The sequence below is a fragment of the Engystomops pustulosus genome, chromosome 2, assembly GCF_040894005.1.
Source record: "Engystomops pustulosus chromosome 2, aEngPut4.maternal, whole genome shotgun sequence".
Taxonomy (NCBI): domain Eukaryota; kingdom Metazoa; phylum Chordata; class Amphibia; order Anura; family Leptodactylidae; genus Engystomops; species Engystomops pustulosus.
Window position 1 is genome coordinate 233,476,609 of NC_092412.1, and position 17,758 is coordinate 233,494,366.

The following is a 17,758-nucleotide window of genomic DNA, read 5'->3' on the forward strand; positions in this document are numbered from 1 at the left end:
ATCGGGGGGGCGGCGATCTGTCTCCATGGTAGCCTCGGGTCTTCCGAAGACCCGAGGCTATTTCGTTTTAACCCCTTCATTACAATGTGCTGATAGCACATTGTAATGAATGAGGAGGAAAATCCCCATATACTGCCATACTGTAGTATGGCAGTATATGATAGGATCGATCAGACAACCTAGGGTTAAAGTACCCTAGGGAGTCTGAAAAATAGTATAAATAAAAATAAAAAAAAGTTAAAAAAAAAAAAATTATAATAAAAAAACATTAAATTTCAAATCACCCCCCTTTCCCTAGAACTGACATAAATATAAATAAACAGTAAAAATCATAAACACATCAGGTATCGACACGTCGGAAAATGCCCGATCTATCAAAATATGATAACGTTTTTTACAATGCGTTTAACCCCGTTACGGAAAACAGCGACCAAAGTCGAAAATGGCACTTTTTTGCCATTTTGAAAAATATAAGAAAATCTATAAAAAGTGATCAAAAGGTCGTGCAGTCCTAAAAATGATATCATTGAACATATTATTAAATTTCGCAAAAAATGACACCACCCACAGCTCCGTACACCAAAGTATAAAAAAGTTATTAGCGCCAGAATTTGGCAAAATCAAAAAAAATAATTTTTGTATAGGAGGTTTTAATTTTTGTAAATGTATGAAAACATTATAAAACCTATACAAATTTGGTATCCCCTTAATCGTACCGACCCAAAGAATAAAGTAGACATGTCATTTGGGACACTCAGTGAAAGACGTAATATCCAAGCCCACAAGAAAATGGCACGAATGCATTTTCATTGCATTTGGAATTTTTTTCCCGCTTCCGAGTACATGGCATGTAATATTTAATACCATCACTATGAAGTGCAATTTGTTACGCAGAAAACAAGCCGTCACACAGCTCTTTACGTGTAAAAATAAAAAAGTTATAGATTTTTGAAGGTGGGGAGTGAAAAATGGACATGAAAAAACAGGAAAGGGCCCGTAACCGGTTAATCCCCTTCCCTCCGGTACTTGAAGAAGATGAAGTCGCCGCTCTGAACGCACTTGGTGCAGGTCAGAGCGGCGACTTCATCTTCTTCGATGGGAGGGACACGGGGAGGCAAGTACCGGGGGGGAGGGGGGGATGGAGTGTCCCTGACTGGGCTCAGTGCGGTAGGAGCTTGGGACCCCTCGGTGCACAGGACACGTTCATAGAGAAAACACGTCTCCCCGCTCGGGGCTTTCCTTGCGCTGGGAGACGCCATGACATTTGAATCTGAATAATGATATTTTGTAAGCGCATTTTGTGTGGAAAACTTGATGCGGCCCAGCCTTACCCAGAATCTACCTCCAGCGGCCCCCAGGTAAATTGAGTTTGAGACTCCTGCTCTAGATTCTTACACTGACCATCACTAAGTGATGTTTTCTTGCCGTTTTAGCTCCTGAGTAATCTCAGTGCTAAGGATGAGGGAGACAGTGTAACAGTCTGTGAAGCCAGATCACAGAAGGGCTAGGGCAGCCCTGCAGGCTCATCAGTAGAATTGTAAAAGTAAATTTTACAAGGAAGGAGGCCGTGTGTAACAGATATCAGAGGATTAGCACAGTCACTGCCTGCAAGTGTCCTTGGTTTATGGTAGATTTCCTGAAATTAAGGATATCAGCTAAATCCAAGACAACCCCAAAAAGACGAGACCTCTCTTGACTCCCAGTGATGCGCCTATGACTAAAATAGGGATGTCAATATGCAGCTGATAAAGTAAGAACATAACGTAAGGATGTAATGATAAATATAAAATATTTTATTCGATTCGATCTTCAAGGCGGTACACACTTCAAAATTACATGGCACATGGTTTAATTTTTTTAATTTTTTTTTTTTGTTGCTAAAATGTGAAAGTGAACTTGTTTTTTTGAACTTGAAATATACACATCTAGCACTCCACAAGAATTCTTAGTAAAAATGTGAAAGCTGGTAAAAACCTATTATTTAAGGCCAAATTGCAACCCGGGGAGGAGGAGGGAGGAGGGGAGAAGTAACAGATGATCTTGTGTCTTCCTGTGAGTGTTATCACCAGGCACCTGAGGAGAAGGAACAGAAATATATGATGAATATCTCATGTGTATTACAGAGAACAAAGCAAGAACACGGTGGGATTTCTCCTCCGAGCACATACAATATTACTCCCATAATGCACTGGAGCTTGGAACAGTCATAGAAGTGAATGGAGCCGGCTGGGAGTGGTAGTGCTGAAGATGGCTGAGCCTTGCACCACACTATTATACCAAATAAATGGCTCCCTCCAGCCCCTAGAATAATATTATTTCTAAACTGGTCTAAAAATGGTCACTTTTGACAACCCCTCTCTGCGGCCCCCATGCCCCCTCTATGTTGCCCAGAACCAACTCCTTACACATTGGGCTACACCTCAAGAAAAGAGTTTTACAGAAGAGGGAGAGACCCGCAGCAGCAGAGCTCATGTACAGAAAGATAGCGCCATATAGTACTCTGGTTTTACCTGTAGTGTAAACTACCTTTAAAAGGGGTTGGCCACTTTACCTAATGTTTTTTTGTAATGTAATTGTGGGGGGGCAGGATATTAGGTCATTTACCAATATACATCTAGTAATAGCTCCGCTTTCTGGATATGTAAAGTGAAGCCTCCTGTCTTTTACCTCATCAGCCAGAGATTCCTGTCCATAAAATGGCCGCAGATGGAGGGTCATGTGATCTCTAACTGTCCATGAGCAATCGCCCTGCTAGGACCTTATGATCGTATTCATGAATAGTCCTGGCAAGGCGATAAAGACCATCAATTACAACGAAGAGTCTGTTCTAAGGACGGAGAGCCTGACTCCAGTGTCTCCGCCTCCATGACTTAACACACAAACAATTTACATATCACTTTAAAGTTGATTTTCTGAATTGTGTCACCACCCTGGGTCATTTCATACAATGAAATGAAAGAAATGATCTAAAGGTTCTCAACTTCTTGCCAATAAGTTAAAGGCTAACATCTGCAAAGAGTGTTTGTGTGGGTTACCCCCGGGTCCTCCGGTTCCCTCCCACACTCCAAAACATACTGGTAGGTTGATTAGATTGTGAGCCCCATTGGGGAGAGGGACCCATTTGGCAAGCTCTGTGCAGTGCTGCGTAATCTGTGTGTGCTATATATAAATAAAGGAATTATTGATGTAATTAGCCATAATAATAATTTCTACTGACAGGTTCCCTTTAAATAGCAGCAGTTGGGATCTAAAATCCAAGGTGCCGATAGGGTGACAACAGCCAGGAGGCCCCCATCATAGATGACTACTCCTGCTTTAAATTGTGCGTTTGGCTTATTTGTGCCTATAAAACATGGTAAATGAAAGGTCCCCGGACCTGCTTCTATTTAATAAACAATAGGAAATTACATGCCCAATACCCCGGCAAGTAAAGGGTGAGGGGACCCGATACCCCAGTAAGTAAAAGGGTGAGGGGGCTCAATAACCCGGTAAGTAAAGGGTGAGGGGGCCCATCTTTTGGCCTAAATCAAGAACACATCTGACATCAAAAAAGCCACCATACTGGAAGATTAGTCATGTAGTGCATCAAAGACGACCAGAATTGTCCCAGAAATTGCTGCAATCAGATTCGCAAAATTTCTTGTGCAAATCCATCAATACAGAAAGTTACACCAACTGGGAACATACCCGGTGATGCGCAGCTACCGGACCCATAGTTCCTGGTGCTGAACACAGAGCGAAGGTGCCTGATACACCATCTGTATGAACCCACATGAGAATTGTGGAAAATCCATTTTCTGGGATATTTTAGGCCTTCTTTGATCCAATATGGCCGCTTTCAAGATAATGACAAAGTTCTGGACATAGATATGCCCTAGCCGGGGCATTCTGTCATTTCTATTTTGGTTCCTGGGACTTCTGCCCCCCCCCCCCCCTTCCCCATGTATATGGTCCACAAAAAAAAAAATGAGCTAAACAGTACAGCATCGGGGGGAGGTAACGTCTGTCCTGCTGCTGCTGATCCTCCACTCTGTCCAGAGACCTCCAAGAGAAAGCAGTAACCTGACCCCTCAGCTGACTGACTAACTAGTAAGAGAAGAGTTAAGGGAGGAGGGTGGGGAGTGGAGAAAGGGCTGCTAAATGGAGCATGAAGGATTTTTTGGCTTTTCGCATGTTTTTTTTTTTTTAATTATAGGTCAGAAAATAATAATACAAGTGAATAGTTCCCACTGTTGGCCACTAGAGGGGGCTGCAGCTGTGTAGATTAAAAGGAACACTAAAGTCACAGCTAATTCATTGAACAATGCCTGGTGCAGGGTCTGAAAGGAAGCAGGACTCATTCTCGTACTCCTAGGACCTGGGGTCCTGCTGCTATACAAGGTATAATCCAATGAATCAGCTGTGGCTGGAGTGTCCCTAAAGTCTCTGGTCCTGCAAAAGAGGCAGTGGGACATGGATATGACCTTTCTACCATCATCCACATGTAACATGTAACAGGCAGTAAATCTTTACCCGGTACCTGCCTGGAACAAGTAACAATAGATTTATCAGTTTAATGGAAAACAGGGCATCAGACAAACCCCCTTTAGTCAACCAAGGACACCCATCCTTCAAAGTAACTGGATATACACTTGCTGACTTTACCAGGACTAGCCAAACATGATACACAGACTGTGATCCCCTCCTGCAGTGAATTAAACACCTTAAAAAGGTTGTACCCACTGCTTTTTGACTAACTTTAAATCAAATCTACTACCAAAAAACCAGGGTCACTTACTCATAGATCCAGGCAATGTGACTGTGGTAATCACATATGTGTTACCCATGACCTCCAAGCCTCCCCCTTTTCCTCTACATTTCCCCCCTCCATCTGTCTGACGTAATCTCACAGCAGTAGAGGACGTTTCAGCACATGGTGGGAGTGCTCCTGCAAAGTGTAACAGTCTGTAAAGCTGCAGGGGCTTTGGTACCCCCCCTCTATTAGCATAATTGTTGTAGTTGATTTTAGAATTAAGGAGGCCATAGATAACAGATGTAAGTAGATTACCACAGTCACGGTGCCTGGATCTATGAGTAAGTGTTCCTGCATTATCGTGATGGATTTTGATGGTAATTTCCTTTAAAATTTGTAATATACCTCATCAAGGGTAAGTGCTTGTATTTCTACTTATTTGACTCTCATACCCACATTCCTTCCTGCTAAAAGTGACTTTCACTCTAAATTTCATCTGGCTAGCAATGTTCAATGTGGTGGCATATTACACAGAAGACTATGGAGAGGGAAGGAGAAGTTCAGGGAGATGGGAAACATCACACAGAACCTGCAGAATGACCAGGGATATTATTAATTCCTCACATATTTCTGGTAGGACCTCACTTACTTTCATCATCCGAGTCAAAACCAAAATAGAGCTGACACTTCTTCTGTGCTAGATGCTGCTGCAGCGCTTCGGAGCTGCTGTAATTGGTCAGGCACTTCCCGCACCTCCATTTCTCCAGCGGAGCTTTAGATACCGTATGGTTCTCAGACGCGCACTCCTGGTCACCTTTCCTGCGTTTTGGCATACTGATATACTGTTCGTCTAGATAACTGGGCGGTAGCGGTCTACTGTATGGCCGCGTGGCCGTTGTGCCGTACGTCTTCGTCAAGGGGGTCGCGTTTGGTTTGGATATTGTCTCTGTGTTTGCAGGCGTCACGATTATTGGGGGCTTCCCTTGTGCAGTAACGGAGATCGGTGGATTGTTATGATCCGTCTCTGTTTCGGCAGCCACAGTTGCCGATGTCTCCACTGCAACGTCCGGCTCCTGACCAGGGTGCCCATTGATGCTTTGTTCCTCGGCAGCTTGTGTGGTTTCAGGAATCGGATCGCTGACCTGCTCAGGTAAGTGAACTTCACCGTTAACTTTTTTCTCTACTTGCTTATAAGTCTTTGGTTCTGCTACATCCTTTCTGGACTTCCACACTGGTACGGGCAGGTCCACAGTCTCCTGCTCCTCGGCAGGTTCTACTCTTTTGATACAAGGGGAAGACATCTCTCGCTGAGGACCTAAGCTTTGATCCTCCTCTTGTGGAGCGAGAGCAGGTTCTACGTACTCAATGGTCAGTAAGGGAGGAGCGCCTTCTGATGGGCCTTGATCGTAGTGCTGAGCTTCGTGCACGTGAAGGGAAGAAATTTGATCAAAAACCTCCGGGCAGTTTGTAAATCCGCAGCGAATTTGTAGGGTCTGGTGGCTTTGCTGGTGTTCGGCGAGCTGCCCTGCGAACTTGTATCTACTACTGCAATCGACCTGCTGGCAGAAATAGACGTTGGGGTAGGCGTGCAGGTTTAGGTGGTCCATGAAATGTTGGCCATTTGTAAACTTCCTCTGGCAGAAGCGGCACTTGCCTTTGTTCCACGTCATGATGTGCTGCTGTACCTTCACGTCGGAGGGGTGTGCGTTGCGGGCGTGCTTATTCAAGGCTCTTATCCTCTGGAACACCCGCTGACACCCCTGACCGGGGCACGGATAACTAACCTGACGATTTACTACCGGGTCTTCCTTACAGAATAAAGAGCCGTTTAATTTAACGCATGGTCCAGTTTCTCTGCTGGTATCATCCACATCTGGCATTTCTCCCAGTACGGCCGCGTCGTCGGAATTGCTTACATCCGTGGAGAATGAAGTCTGTGTAGCTGTGGAATAATTTAGGTTCCCTCCATTGTGATCGTCCGTGTGGTTCACCCCAGGAACTCCATTCTCATCATCCACTAAGCCCTGGTTAGAGTTTCCAGTCTCTGAAGAGGATTCTTCCGAAGAATTCCCATCATTTGCATCGGAATACGTTTCCGACAAAGCTCGATGTCGTTGCATTTTCTTTAGGTGATGTTTAAGGTGCTTCAGCATGGACACTTTATTCCTGAACTTCCGCTTGCATATCACACACGTAAACCAACCTTTTTTCTGATGGGTCTGTGCGTGTCTCAGTATGTGACCGCCCAGAAACTCTCGATTACACAAAGTACAATGATGTCTGGGTGTGTAAGTGTCCACTTTGGAGGGGCTGAGCACTGTATGATTTTTCCTAGGCTCTGATGGGGACCTCAGTCGGCTGCTGCTTTCTTTGTGCTTCAATTCACCATTGTGTAACGGTGCCATGGGGGCGTCCACGGGCAAACTCTGTGGTTCAGCGAGGACATCCAGTGCGTCTGTGTTAGAGAAAACCAGTGCTGCTTCTTCTCCCAGCATAGCCACGCAGTTCGTCTGGATCATTGAGAAGTTCCAAAATTCTGGATCAAATAATAATCCCCTTTTTAATATTGGGAGCAGTTCAAAGCGCACACGATTCTCTACATAGCTGGCAAACTCGTTGTAATCCTCGTCCGAGTATCGATACAAGCGTTCAACCACTTTATACGATTCTACGGTCTTCTCCAGGAAGAAGACCGACAGTGCACAGATCCGGCAAATCTCCAAGTCAGTGGGTAAGAGATAAGCGATGGTTTTATAAATTAAAGACTTTGTTTCGGGGTCATCTTGAAGATCCAACTGCAGCGCGCAGCCGCAAAGTTCGACCGACAGCTGCACAGCGCCTTCACCGACCTGTAACGGGAAACAAATTGTTACCCCAGTCCATGGCAGAGTCATAGGTTGTCACATGAACGGATCTAAAACTTATGTCTAAGGGTGGACAAAATACAACAACAGGTAACCCCAAATCTGCTTTTGGTGTAGAACAAATCACACTATCCTGCTCATAGAATAAAAATGAAAGAAATGCCATGCAGTGTATTTTATTTAATCAATATGTCCCACAAAAGAGACCGATCTCAGCCGTTGAATATGGACATAAGATGTTTATACCAGGAACACACTTACCTCTTCTCGGATGGTTTTCATGAAGGGAAATATGACCTTGACATTTGCAGCAATCCTCAGCATGTTGTAGCACTGCTCTACAAACACTTGCTTGGAGGCATTCACTTTCAATTGAAGTTGACTCCAAATAAAAATTAAATCCCTGCAAACAAAAGATGATAGTGAGAAATATATCTGTGGTTAAATGATGGAGCCGGTCTTATTTCCCTCATATAGTGACACTACCGAAAGCTTCAAACTTGCTTTTAAAACCTATCCTATAACATTCGCTAACTGCATGCAACATGCGGAAAATTCTTCTCTGCAGTCCAAACCTTTCTGTTCATGAGGCTGTCAAGGGAAGCTCCAGAGGCAATCCAAATTACCCCTCCCTCTGGGACCATTGAAAACTGTGTACAGTATGGAGCAAGGATATTGCAATAAGTTACTGCTTGAATTGCGGTGTTGGCACTTTGTAATACAAAAAATAGGAGGTTTTGGTTGCAGTTTGGGCACTTGGCCTCTAAGAAGTTCACCACTGACAGAGGTTATGTGTGCAATATTTACTACATGGTGAAAACCTTCCGATTGTGCTGCACATATGATAAAGTGTGTGTTACCATAAAAAAAAAAAATAGACAAGTAATAAGGTGTGCAACTGCAGTAACATAGCCGATCACTGCAGCTAGAACCCTGTACTGACAGAAATGAGGCCAGAGGGCGCACTACACGCCCCAACACCTGCCCGCTGGGGTAGGGCTTCTCACATCAATGGCTTCTCTCTGGACACTTACCAGATACAATACATTTTCCCGGTTTGCAGCTGTGTGATGAGAAAAGCTTCGCTCAGCTGCAGGGCCAGCGCCGTTTTACCTTCCTTTTCGATACCGCAGATAATTTTAACTCCGTCGCTGCAATCTATTCTCAGTACATGCTAGAAGGGAGAAGGAGGAGAAGATCAGAAATATATATAGTGGGAAAATTGCAGAAAAATAACCTGATCTACAAGACAAGTTTGATTTATTAATGCAGAACTTTCTCCAGTGAAGATCACACAAAAATATAGACCAGTTATTATATAATATACCCTTCTCTTCTGACCTTGCCATCAGTTGTCTTACACTATAGACAGACAGCGCGGTCTGTGGTGTAGCTCTCTGCTGCTGTCCTCATCCATAGAGCCAAACAGCTAATTGGTGGGGGGTGCCAGTAGTTACCTATAGTTACACCTATTACTGCTATATCCCAAGTATAGGTCAATTAGTATAATCATTGTCTGTAAACCCCTGTCTGTATGTAGACTTACATTTGAGGTTTCCCTCTTTACTATTACAGAAAGACCAAGACAATCCCTTTAAACGTGTCATCACATATGGACTACAGCCGAAAAAAAGAAATACAATTCAGACTTTCATTACAAACCTCAGTCAGCAGCCGGTCTGTCAATCGGGTCATGTACAGACAGATGAAGTAGGCCTGATGATAATACAGATTTTTACTGGTATCGGGGTGACTCAAGCAGGTGGTGATGAGGGCGACAGCTTCTGAAATACGTTCACAGGCAATGAGGTACCTCACCCGCAACTCGAAAAACAGCTCGTTCTCTGACCTCAAGTACTTGTCCACTATAAAAAAAAATAAATAAATAATAATTTAGATTATTTTGGAGTTTTAGTTCCACCTTTCCACCCCATTGGTGGGACAAAATCAGTGAGATTTACCCCCCTTTGAAATTATTATTATCAAAAAATAAATTAGTTCTCATTCCCCATGAGCCATTAACCCACATGGTCGCCCTGAATAACTTACCAATATCTTGTGGTTCAGATTTCCCCTTTAGGATAGCTTGTAATACTGGATCTTCCCAAGGGCCCCCATCCTTAATAACACAGGTGACGAGCCTCAAGTCTGTGTTGTCATATCGGATTAGGAGATCGTGGCATTCCTACACAAAGGCATCGGAAATCATATCAGGACATGATATAATGTACAAGGTTTCAGTATTCTGCTTTAAAAATATAGAAAAAGTACTAAAAAAAAATCCTAAAACAGTGGGGTAGATGCATAAGGGGTTGTACACCTCTTTTCTGGTGTGAAAGCCCCAATTACTAGCGAACCACCAGGTCTTATGATTACTATCCCCTATACTCCACCTCCACACCAGAGGCGTGTGCAGGGGTGCTGCTGGCTGCACCTCACAACAGCCTGTGAATGTTTCATGACCAAAAGGTTGCAGGTTAAGGCACATCACAGACATGTGCTGGCCGTACTGTAGCACGGCAGGCACACGTCGGCGCTGGGGAGAGGAGGAGGTGGAATTCTACGCCAGGCAGAGCTGCTGCAGAACTGTATGCTGCACGGCCCTGCAGCCACATACATCAGAAGGCCAGAGACTCCGGCGGCGCCTGAGAGGTGGCACACGAGTGGCGGAATATATGATAAAGGTGGTCCTTACCTGGACAGAGCCGAGGATATCTTTCAGGGGAGCCTCATAAAACTCATCTTTCCCAAAAAACAGCAGCAACTCAAAGAGACTCCTGGAATAAAACATCATCGTACAGAGAATTACATCTAAAACAAGCAGCAGGCGTCACAACCCAGACTAATTATACGGTGACACAGACACCAATTCTCCATAGATTATGTTACTAAATAAACATCTGTGTCACCTCAGGGGCGACGGGTGTTTCCTAATAACTTAGAGTCTCCTATTGTCATGTAATAATTATACGGCTTCATTCACAATGATGTCAGGATCCTAGTATAGTATGGAAAATGTTGACTTGATCTCATGATGTACATAAGAATACGAAAAAAAAGGAAAAAATAAGTAAAACACCCAAAATAGATAAGATGAGAACTTACAAGGCGAGCCTGCTAAGGACATCCTGTACGTGCTCACACTCGGTCGGGAAGGACATGCTCGCCGATGTGAAGCAGCATAGTGCAGACTGAAGGACCTGTAGCTGAGGCAGCGGGACCTGCCATCGGGCCGTGTAATCCTCCACAACCTAGGAAAGACATGATGAGAAATGTAAAATATAATCTGCTCCCTTTTTGACACAGCGGCAGCCATACACATGATCTGTACAGAGCCCCAGCTGTATGCCAGGCCGCGCTGATCTAAGAAAAGGGCATTAGTATCAGAGCCATCAGAAGCTGATCGAATGTACCACCTTCCTAACTGGCACGGAAAGTTCCTAGAAAGTGACGTGGGGCGACTTGTTATATATTAATAAACTGCACACCCTGCCAAGACTAACGGCAGCCTCCGGTCCTGTAATACTGGGGCAGCGCCAGAGGTTCTGGCTCACTCACATTACAACATTTTGAGGCTTTTTAGCAGTTTTTACTGTATAAATGCCAGTACAACACTAGGAGGCCACCCCCACACAGATGTGCCAGTCCCAAAGAAAGGGAACATGTGTCCGGGTCAGGCTCTGTTCACAGTTATGTGCCAGTACAATAGATCATAACTTAAAGGAGTTAACCAGCGCAGAGCCCCCCCACACATCTCACGGCCACTACATCCTAATAGGTCTCTGTGGGCACCCAGGATGGCACCCTAGAACAGAGTTCACCAGACTGGGCTCTCTTTTAAAGTGACTGGAACTGCAGGAGTAGCAAGTAGGTAAGTAGTGACTTTGGAGGCCTGTAATTCTTCCTGTCCAGGAGACCCTGGAGGGAGACTACAATCATAATACAAATGTCTCCTCCTCCTCCTTTCTACCATATCGGTGTCATCGGGATACCAATACAATAGAAACCTGTGACAGTGTGTGTGGGGGGAGGGGGAAGAGTTACTGCTTAAATTGCAGTACTGGCAGTTTCGCCATCAGGGATAAATTAACCCACTTTTAGTTTTTGATTCCTTTGGATTCACACAGTTTTTTTTTTTTTATTAGTTCCTGGACATGCACCCCCTTCTGGTGACTGCTGATTGCTTTTTCTAATTCCATTGATTTCAGTGGACATTTAATGGCTCTCGTTGGTGTCTGCACAACTTCTGTTATCAGGACTTACTATTTTCTGGCCATCTGAAATAACAGAAGTCGTGCAAACAGACACTACCGGAAGCCATTAAATGTACAGTGAGATATAAGGTCACTTTCTCGGACATGTTAGATCCATCGTTTTAGTGACATTAGATAATAACGGGGCTCCGAACTGGGCCATCACAGCACATCGCTGAGCATGTAGCATCCATAGGTCACTATACTAGAAACTACGGCTATGACAAGTACACAACTGGATCATGGGCTACAGGTTTTCTATCAGGAGGCAGAGGTTGCCAACCTACCCGCAGAAGGGCACCTACCTATTAACATGGCTGATAATGACTGTGTGGCTCAGTGAGAAAGGACGCTCTTACATGAGGGTTAGCTAGTGCAAGCGCTGGGCAGCTCCTGTATCATTGTTGCAGGTCCTCACCGGGGTCACTTTTCTGGCGTTATAATCTAGTACTTTTGAATTTCAGTAATCTAAAGGCGGATCAGCAGGACCCCACAGGAGACTATAAACCTGAGAACAATGGGTTTGTATTGTTACAGGAAGTAACTCTGCAAAGAGTCTCCAATAAAAACTGCGCATAGTGACGAGGCTGCAGGTAACAAGGACCCGGCACATCCCTGTGAGGTCTGCTGGGAGGAACAAGCATCTGCTCAACACCTCCCAGCCTCTTCCTGGAGGGGTCATATGGCAAGTCACATGACCCACAAGAAAGTTTAAAGGGCTGAGAAAAGATCATGTGACAGATTTCAACTTCTCAGAAATATTAGTCACAGACAATTAGTTTCTAAAACTGGTAACTAGAGGACAGAGGGTCGCGTGATGTATCAAACCGAGCCATAGGGGCTCAGGTGGGGGGCGGTTATTATACACACAGGTTACAGGGGGCTCAGGTGGGGGGCGGTTATTATACACACAGGTTACAGGGGGCTCAGGTGGGGGGCGGTTATTATACACACAGGTTACAGGGGCCACAGGTGAGGGGCGGATATTATACATACAGGTTACAGGGGGCTCAGGTGGGGGGCGGTTATTATACACACAGGTTACAGGGGCCACAGGTGAGGGGCGGATATTATACATACAGGTTACAGAGCGCTCAGGTGAGGGGCGGTTATTATACATACAGGTTACGGGGGGCTCAGGTGAGGGGCGGTTATTATACATACAGGTTACAGGGGCCACAGGTGAGGGGCGGATATTATACATACAGGTTACGGGGGGCTCAGGTGGGGGGCGGTTATTATACACACAGGTTACAGGGGGCACAGGTGAGGGGCGGTTATTATACATACAGGTTACAGGGGCCACAGGTGAGGGGCGGATATTATACATACAGGTTACGGGGGGCTCAGGTGAGGGGCGGATATTACACATACAGGTTACAGGGGGCACAGGTGAGGGGCGGATATTACACATACAGGTTACAGGGGGCTCAGGTGGGGGGCGGTTATTATACACACAGGTTACAGGGGGCACAGGTGAGGGGCGGATATTACACATACAGGTTACAGGGGGCACAGGTGAGGGGCGGATATTACACATACAGGTTACAGGGGGCTCAGGTGGGGGGCGGTTATTATACACACAGGTTACAGGGGCCACAGGTGAGGGGCAGATATTATACATACAGGTTACGGGGGGCTCAGGTGAGGGGCGGTTATTATACATACAGGTTACGGGGGGCCACAGGTGAGGGGCGGATATTATACATACAGGTTACAGGGGCCACAGGTGAGGGGCAGATATTATACATACAGGTTACAGGGGGCACAGGTGAGGGGCTGATATTATACATACAGGTTACAGGGGGCTCAGGTGAGGGGCGGATATTATACATACAGGTTACAGGGGGCTCAGGTGAGGGGCAGATATTATACATACAGGTTACAGGGGGCTCAGGTGAGGGGCGGATATTATACATACAGGTTACAGGGCGCTCAGGTGAGGGGCGGATATCATACATACAGGTTACGGGGGCTCAGGTGAGGGGCACATATTATACATACAGGTTACAGGGTGCACAGGTGAGGGACAGGTATTATATATACATGTTACAGGGTGCTCAGGTGAGGGGCAGATATTATATATACAGGTTACAGGGCGCTCAGGTGAGGGGCGGATATGATACATACAGGTTACAGGGGGCTCAGGTGAGGGGCAGATATTATACATACAGGTTACAGGGGGCTCAGGTGAGGGGCTGATATTATACATACAGGTTACAGGGGCCACAGGTGAGGGGCAGATATTATACATACAGGTTACAGGGGGCACAGGTGAGGGGCTGATATTATACATACAGGTTACAGGGGGCTCAGGTGAGGGGCGGATATTATACATACAGGTTACAGGGGGCTCAGGTGAGGGGCAGATATTATACATACAGGTTACAGGGGGCTCAGGTGAGGGGCGGATATTATACATACAGGTTACAGGGCGCTCAGGTGAGGGGCGGATATCATACATACAGGTTACGGGGGCTCAGGTGAGGGGCACATATTATACATACAGGTTACAGGGTGCACAGGTGAGGGACAGGTATTATATATACATGTTACAGGGTGCTCAGGTGAGGGGCAGATATTATATATACAGGTTACAGGGCGCTCAGGTGAGGGGCGGATATGATACATACAGGTTACAGGGGGCTCAGGTGAGGGGCAGATATTATACATACAGGTTACAGGGGGCTCAGGTGAGGGGCTGATATTATACATACAGGTTACAGGGGGCTCAGGTGAGGGGCTGATATTATACATACAGGTTACAGGGGGCTCAGGTGAGGGGCAGATATTATACATACAGGTTACAGGGGGCTCAGGTGAGGGGCAGATATTATACATACAGGTTACAGGGGGCTCAGGTGAGGGGCAGATATTATACATACAGGTTACAGGGGGCTCAGGTGAGGGGCAGATATTATACATACAGGTTACAGGGGGCTCAGGTGAGGGGCTGATATTATACATACAGGTTACAGGGGGCTCAGGTGAGGGGCAGTTATTATACATACAGATTACAGGGGGCTCAGGTGAGGGGCTGATATTATACATACAGGTTACAGGGCGCTCAGGTGAGGGGCAGATATTATACATACAGGTTATAGGGGGCTCAGGTGAGGGGCAGATATTATACATACAGGTTACAGGGCGCTCAGGTGAGGGGCAGATATTATACATACAGGTTACGGGGGCTCAGGTGAGGGGCAGATATTATACATACAGGTTACAGGGCGCTCAGGTGAGGGGCGGATATTATATATACAGGTTACAGGGCGCTGAGGTAAGTGCTGTGTACACCACATAATGGAGCGCTCAGCAGTGCTGCAGATCCCTTGGCTCGGGGGGCAGTTGTCTGTGTAAGGCCACACACTGTACAGGCGCGGAGCCCCCGCGGTCTCTCACCTCACAGAAGCGGCGGCAGTACTCGCGGCTCCCCAGCCTCCTCACTTCCTCCTCGGCTATGGCGTCCAGCTCCTCCACCAGCCTCTCCGACTCCTGATCACTCTCGTCTTCCGCCATGCTGCTGTGCCCGACCTGCGCGTACAGCTACCGCCGGGCAACCGCCCCCTCCTCTTCCTGCTCCGCCCACCCTATTGGCTAATTGATCCAGAAGACCGTCAATCACACAGAATAGGCGGGGTCTTACGGCGATGCGCGGTGCTGATTGGTTAGTATCTATATCCGTCAACAGTCTGTCTCCGGAAGAGATGACGTCCATGGGGGAGGGAGCTGCTGATTGGCTGAGCGGGCAGGTTGTCAGGAATAGAACTGTGAGCCGTCTGTCATAGAGAGTCAGTGGGCGGAGCTAGTGGGCGGGGTGTGTGGTGAGAGGTTATTATTGTGTGATGATAGTGTACAGACACTGCAGCTGTGTGTCAGCCCGGCCTGTCATTGGAGTCATTGTGCCGGCCCCAGCCTGCAGGCTCCTGGGGGAGGTGCTCATACTGTACAGTCACATCATGTAATGTACTGGGAAGATGGAAAAAATCCCAAATCCAACACAATTGTCAATGAGAAACATTTGCGCCATTTTTTTTAAAGGGCTTCATATTTACATCTTTCATTTTTTGGTCCGACTAACAAGTCTCCTTTTATTCTTTGTGTCAGGAAGATCACAGAGAAGCCAAATTTATATCATTTTGTTGTGATTTAATACCATGAAAAAATGAAAACTTTTAAGAAAAAAAATCTGTGTTGACATATTCTGATGACAATAACTTGGTGATACTTTACTTTTCGGAGCTGTGTCATTTTTAGCGGGACTAGATGACGATTTCAGATATCACTTTTAGGGCTTTTTGACTTGTTTGGTGAAATCCTGACATTTATCATTTTTCACATGATTCAATAATAATAATAATTCCTTAATTTATATAGCGCACACAGATTACACAGCGCTGCACAGAGATTGGCAAATCGGTTCCTGTCCCCAATGGGGCTCACAATCTAATCAACCTACCAGTATGATTTGGAGTGTGGGAGGAAACCGGAGGACCTGGAGGAAACCCACACAAACACAGAGAGAACATACAAACTCTTTGCAGATGTTGACTTAGATGGGAGTTGAACCCAGGACCCCAGCGCTTAAAGGCTGTACTGATAACCACTGAGCCAGCGTGCTACATAATTTAATGTTTTGTAACATTCAGGACCTTGGGAAAGCTGAGTTGCAAGCAGCCTTCCGATCATAAGCACATTACACTGAGCTTCCTGAACTGCCCAGACAGGACTAATCAACCTGAGCTGGATGACTACAATAGCAGGGTAATGGTGCAGCGATTGATTACTTCTGCCTGTCAGGCACAACTCAGTGATTACATCATTCTCTGGAGCAGTGATTACTTAAAGGGAACCTGTCACCAGGGACCTCATTTTCACAAATTTTCTGCCTTCCCTAAGCATTTGCATTACAATATAATTGTGTGTTATAACTTATCTTGCACACTGACAGCATCCTCTGTGTAGTCCCAGGGGTGGGGCTTTGGTTTGGACGTATTTCAGAAAACAACATGCGACTGTTTGTGTGTGCTGCAGACTCCTCTGCTCTTAGCCCCCACCTTTGTGCTCCTGTACAGCTCCTACCTCCCCCAGTAATGTCAGCTCACCTGGCTGTGCAGGAGGTAAGAGCTGTACAGAAGCACAAAGGTGGGGGCTAAGAGCTGAGCAGTCTGCAGCACAGATTAGTTACATGTTGTTTTCTGAAATGCATCCAAACCAAAGCCCAACCCCTGGGACTACACAGAGGATTTTGTCAGGGAGCAAGGTAAGTTATAACACACAATTATATTGTAATGCCAATGCTTAGAGAAGGCAGAACGACAAATGTGCACTGCGGCTGCAATGGACTTCTGTAACCTGTATTTAGTGAAATGAGGTCCCTGGTGACAGGTTCCCTTTAATGTGAGTGGAGAAGCACCGAGCCCGGCATAGGAGCGACAGAGCTTCATTATCATAATTTTCTAATTGCTTTTTTCAGCAAAACCACTCAGTTCAGGGATTAAACAAGATATGTTTAATCAGGAAAAATTAAGGGTATGTTTGCCTTTTCAATGCAAGTACAGATGGCATTTCTTTCACAGGCTCCGTATGTCATAGTTTAATATCAGTGACCAAGTGATGACAAAGTGATGTCCTCTAGTGGGGCTCAAACAAAAGTAACCATTTGAAAAGACCTCACTTGATTTTGATCCTATTCTGCACTCCCTCCTTCTAAAAATCGATATTTAAAATGATGCTAATGATCTTGAAGGGCTACTGAGGCTGTTACCAGAGCCTCTCCATGCTGTAGCCTCACAGGCTGTTACAATGAGCAGAGCAGGTCTCCCCTACCCCTGCACTTCCTGGTGCTACTAGATTACACTGGCAGAGGGAGAGAGCAGGAGGATGGGTAAGACATGTTCTGCTCATTG

General features: G+C 45.8%; 1 protein-coding gene across 1 annotated transcript; it reads right to left on the reverse strand.

Moving 5' to 3' along the window:
- Window positions 1-1,772: 1,772 nt before the first annotated feature.
- On the reverse strand, window positions 1,773-15,457 carry ZNF654 (zinc finger protein 654). The gene is made up of 9 exons (XM_072138528.1): window positions 15,252-15,457; window positions 10,702-10,847; window positions 10,292-10,373; window positions 9,646-9,781; window positions 9,259-9,461; window positions 8,631-8,770; window positions 7,858-7,999; window positions 5,382-7,581; window positions 1,773-2,073 (listed from the first exon to the last, which is right to left on the reverse strand). The coding sequence occupies exons 1-9, from the start codon at window positions 15,366-15,368 to the stop codon at window positions 2,063-2,065; spliced, it is 3,177 nt and encodes a 1,058-aa protein (XP_071994629.1). The 5' UTR covers window positions 15,369-15,457; the 3' UTR covers window positions 1,773-2,062.
- Between the last annotated feature and the right edge of the window lie 2,301 nt (window positions 15,458-17,758).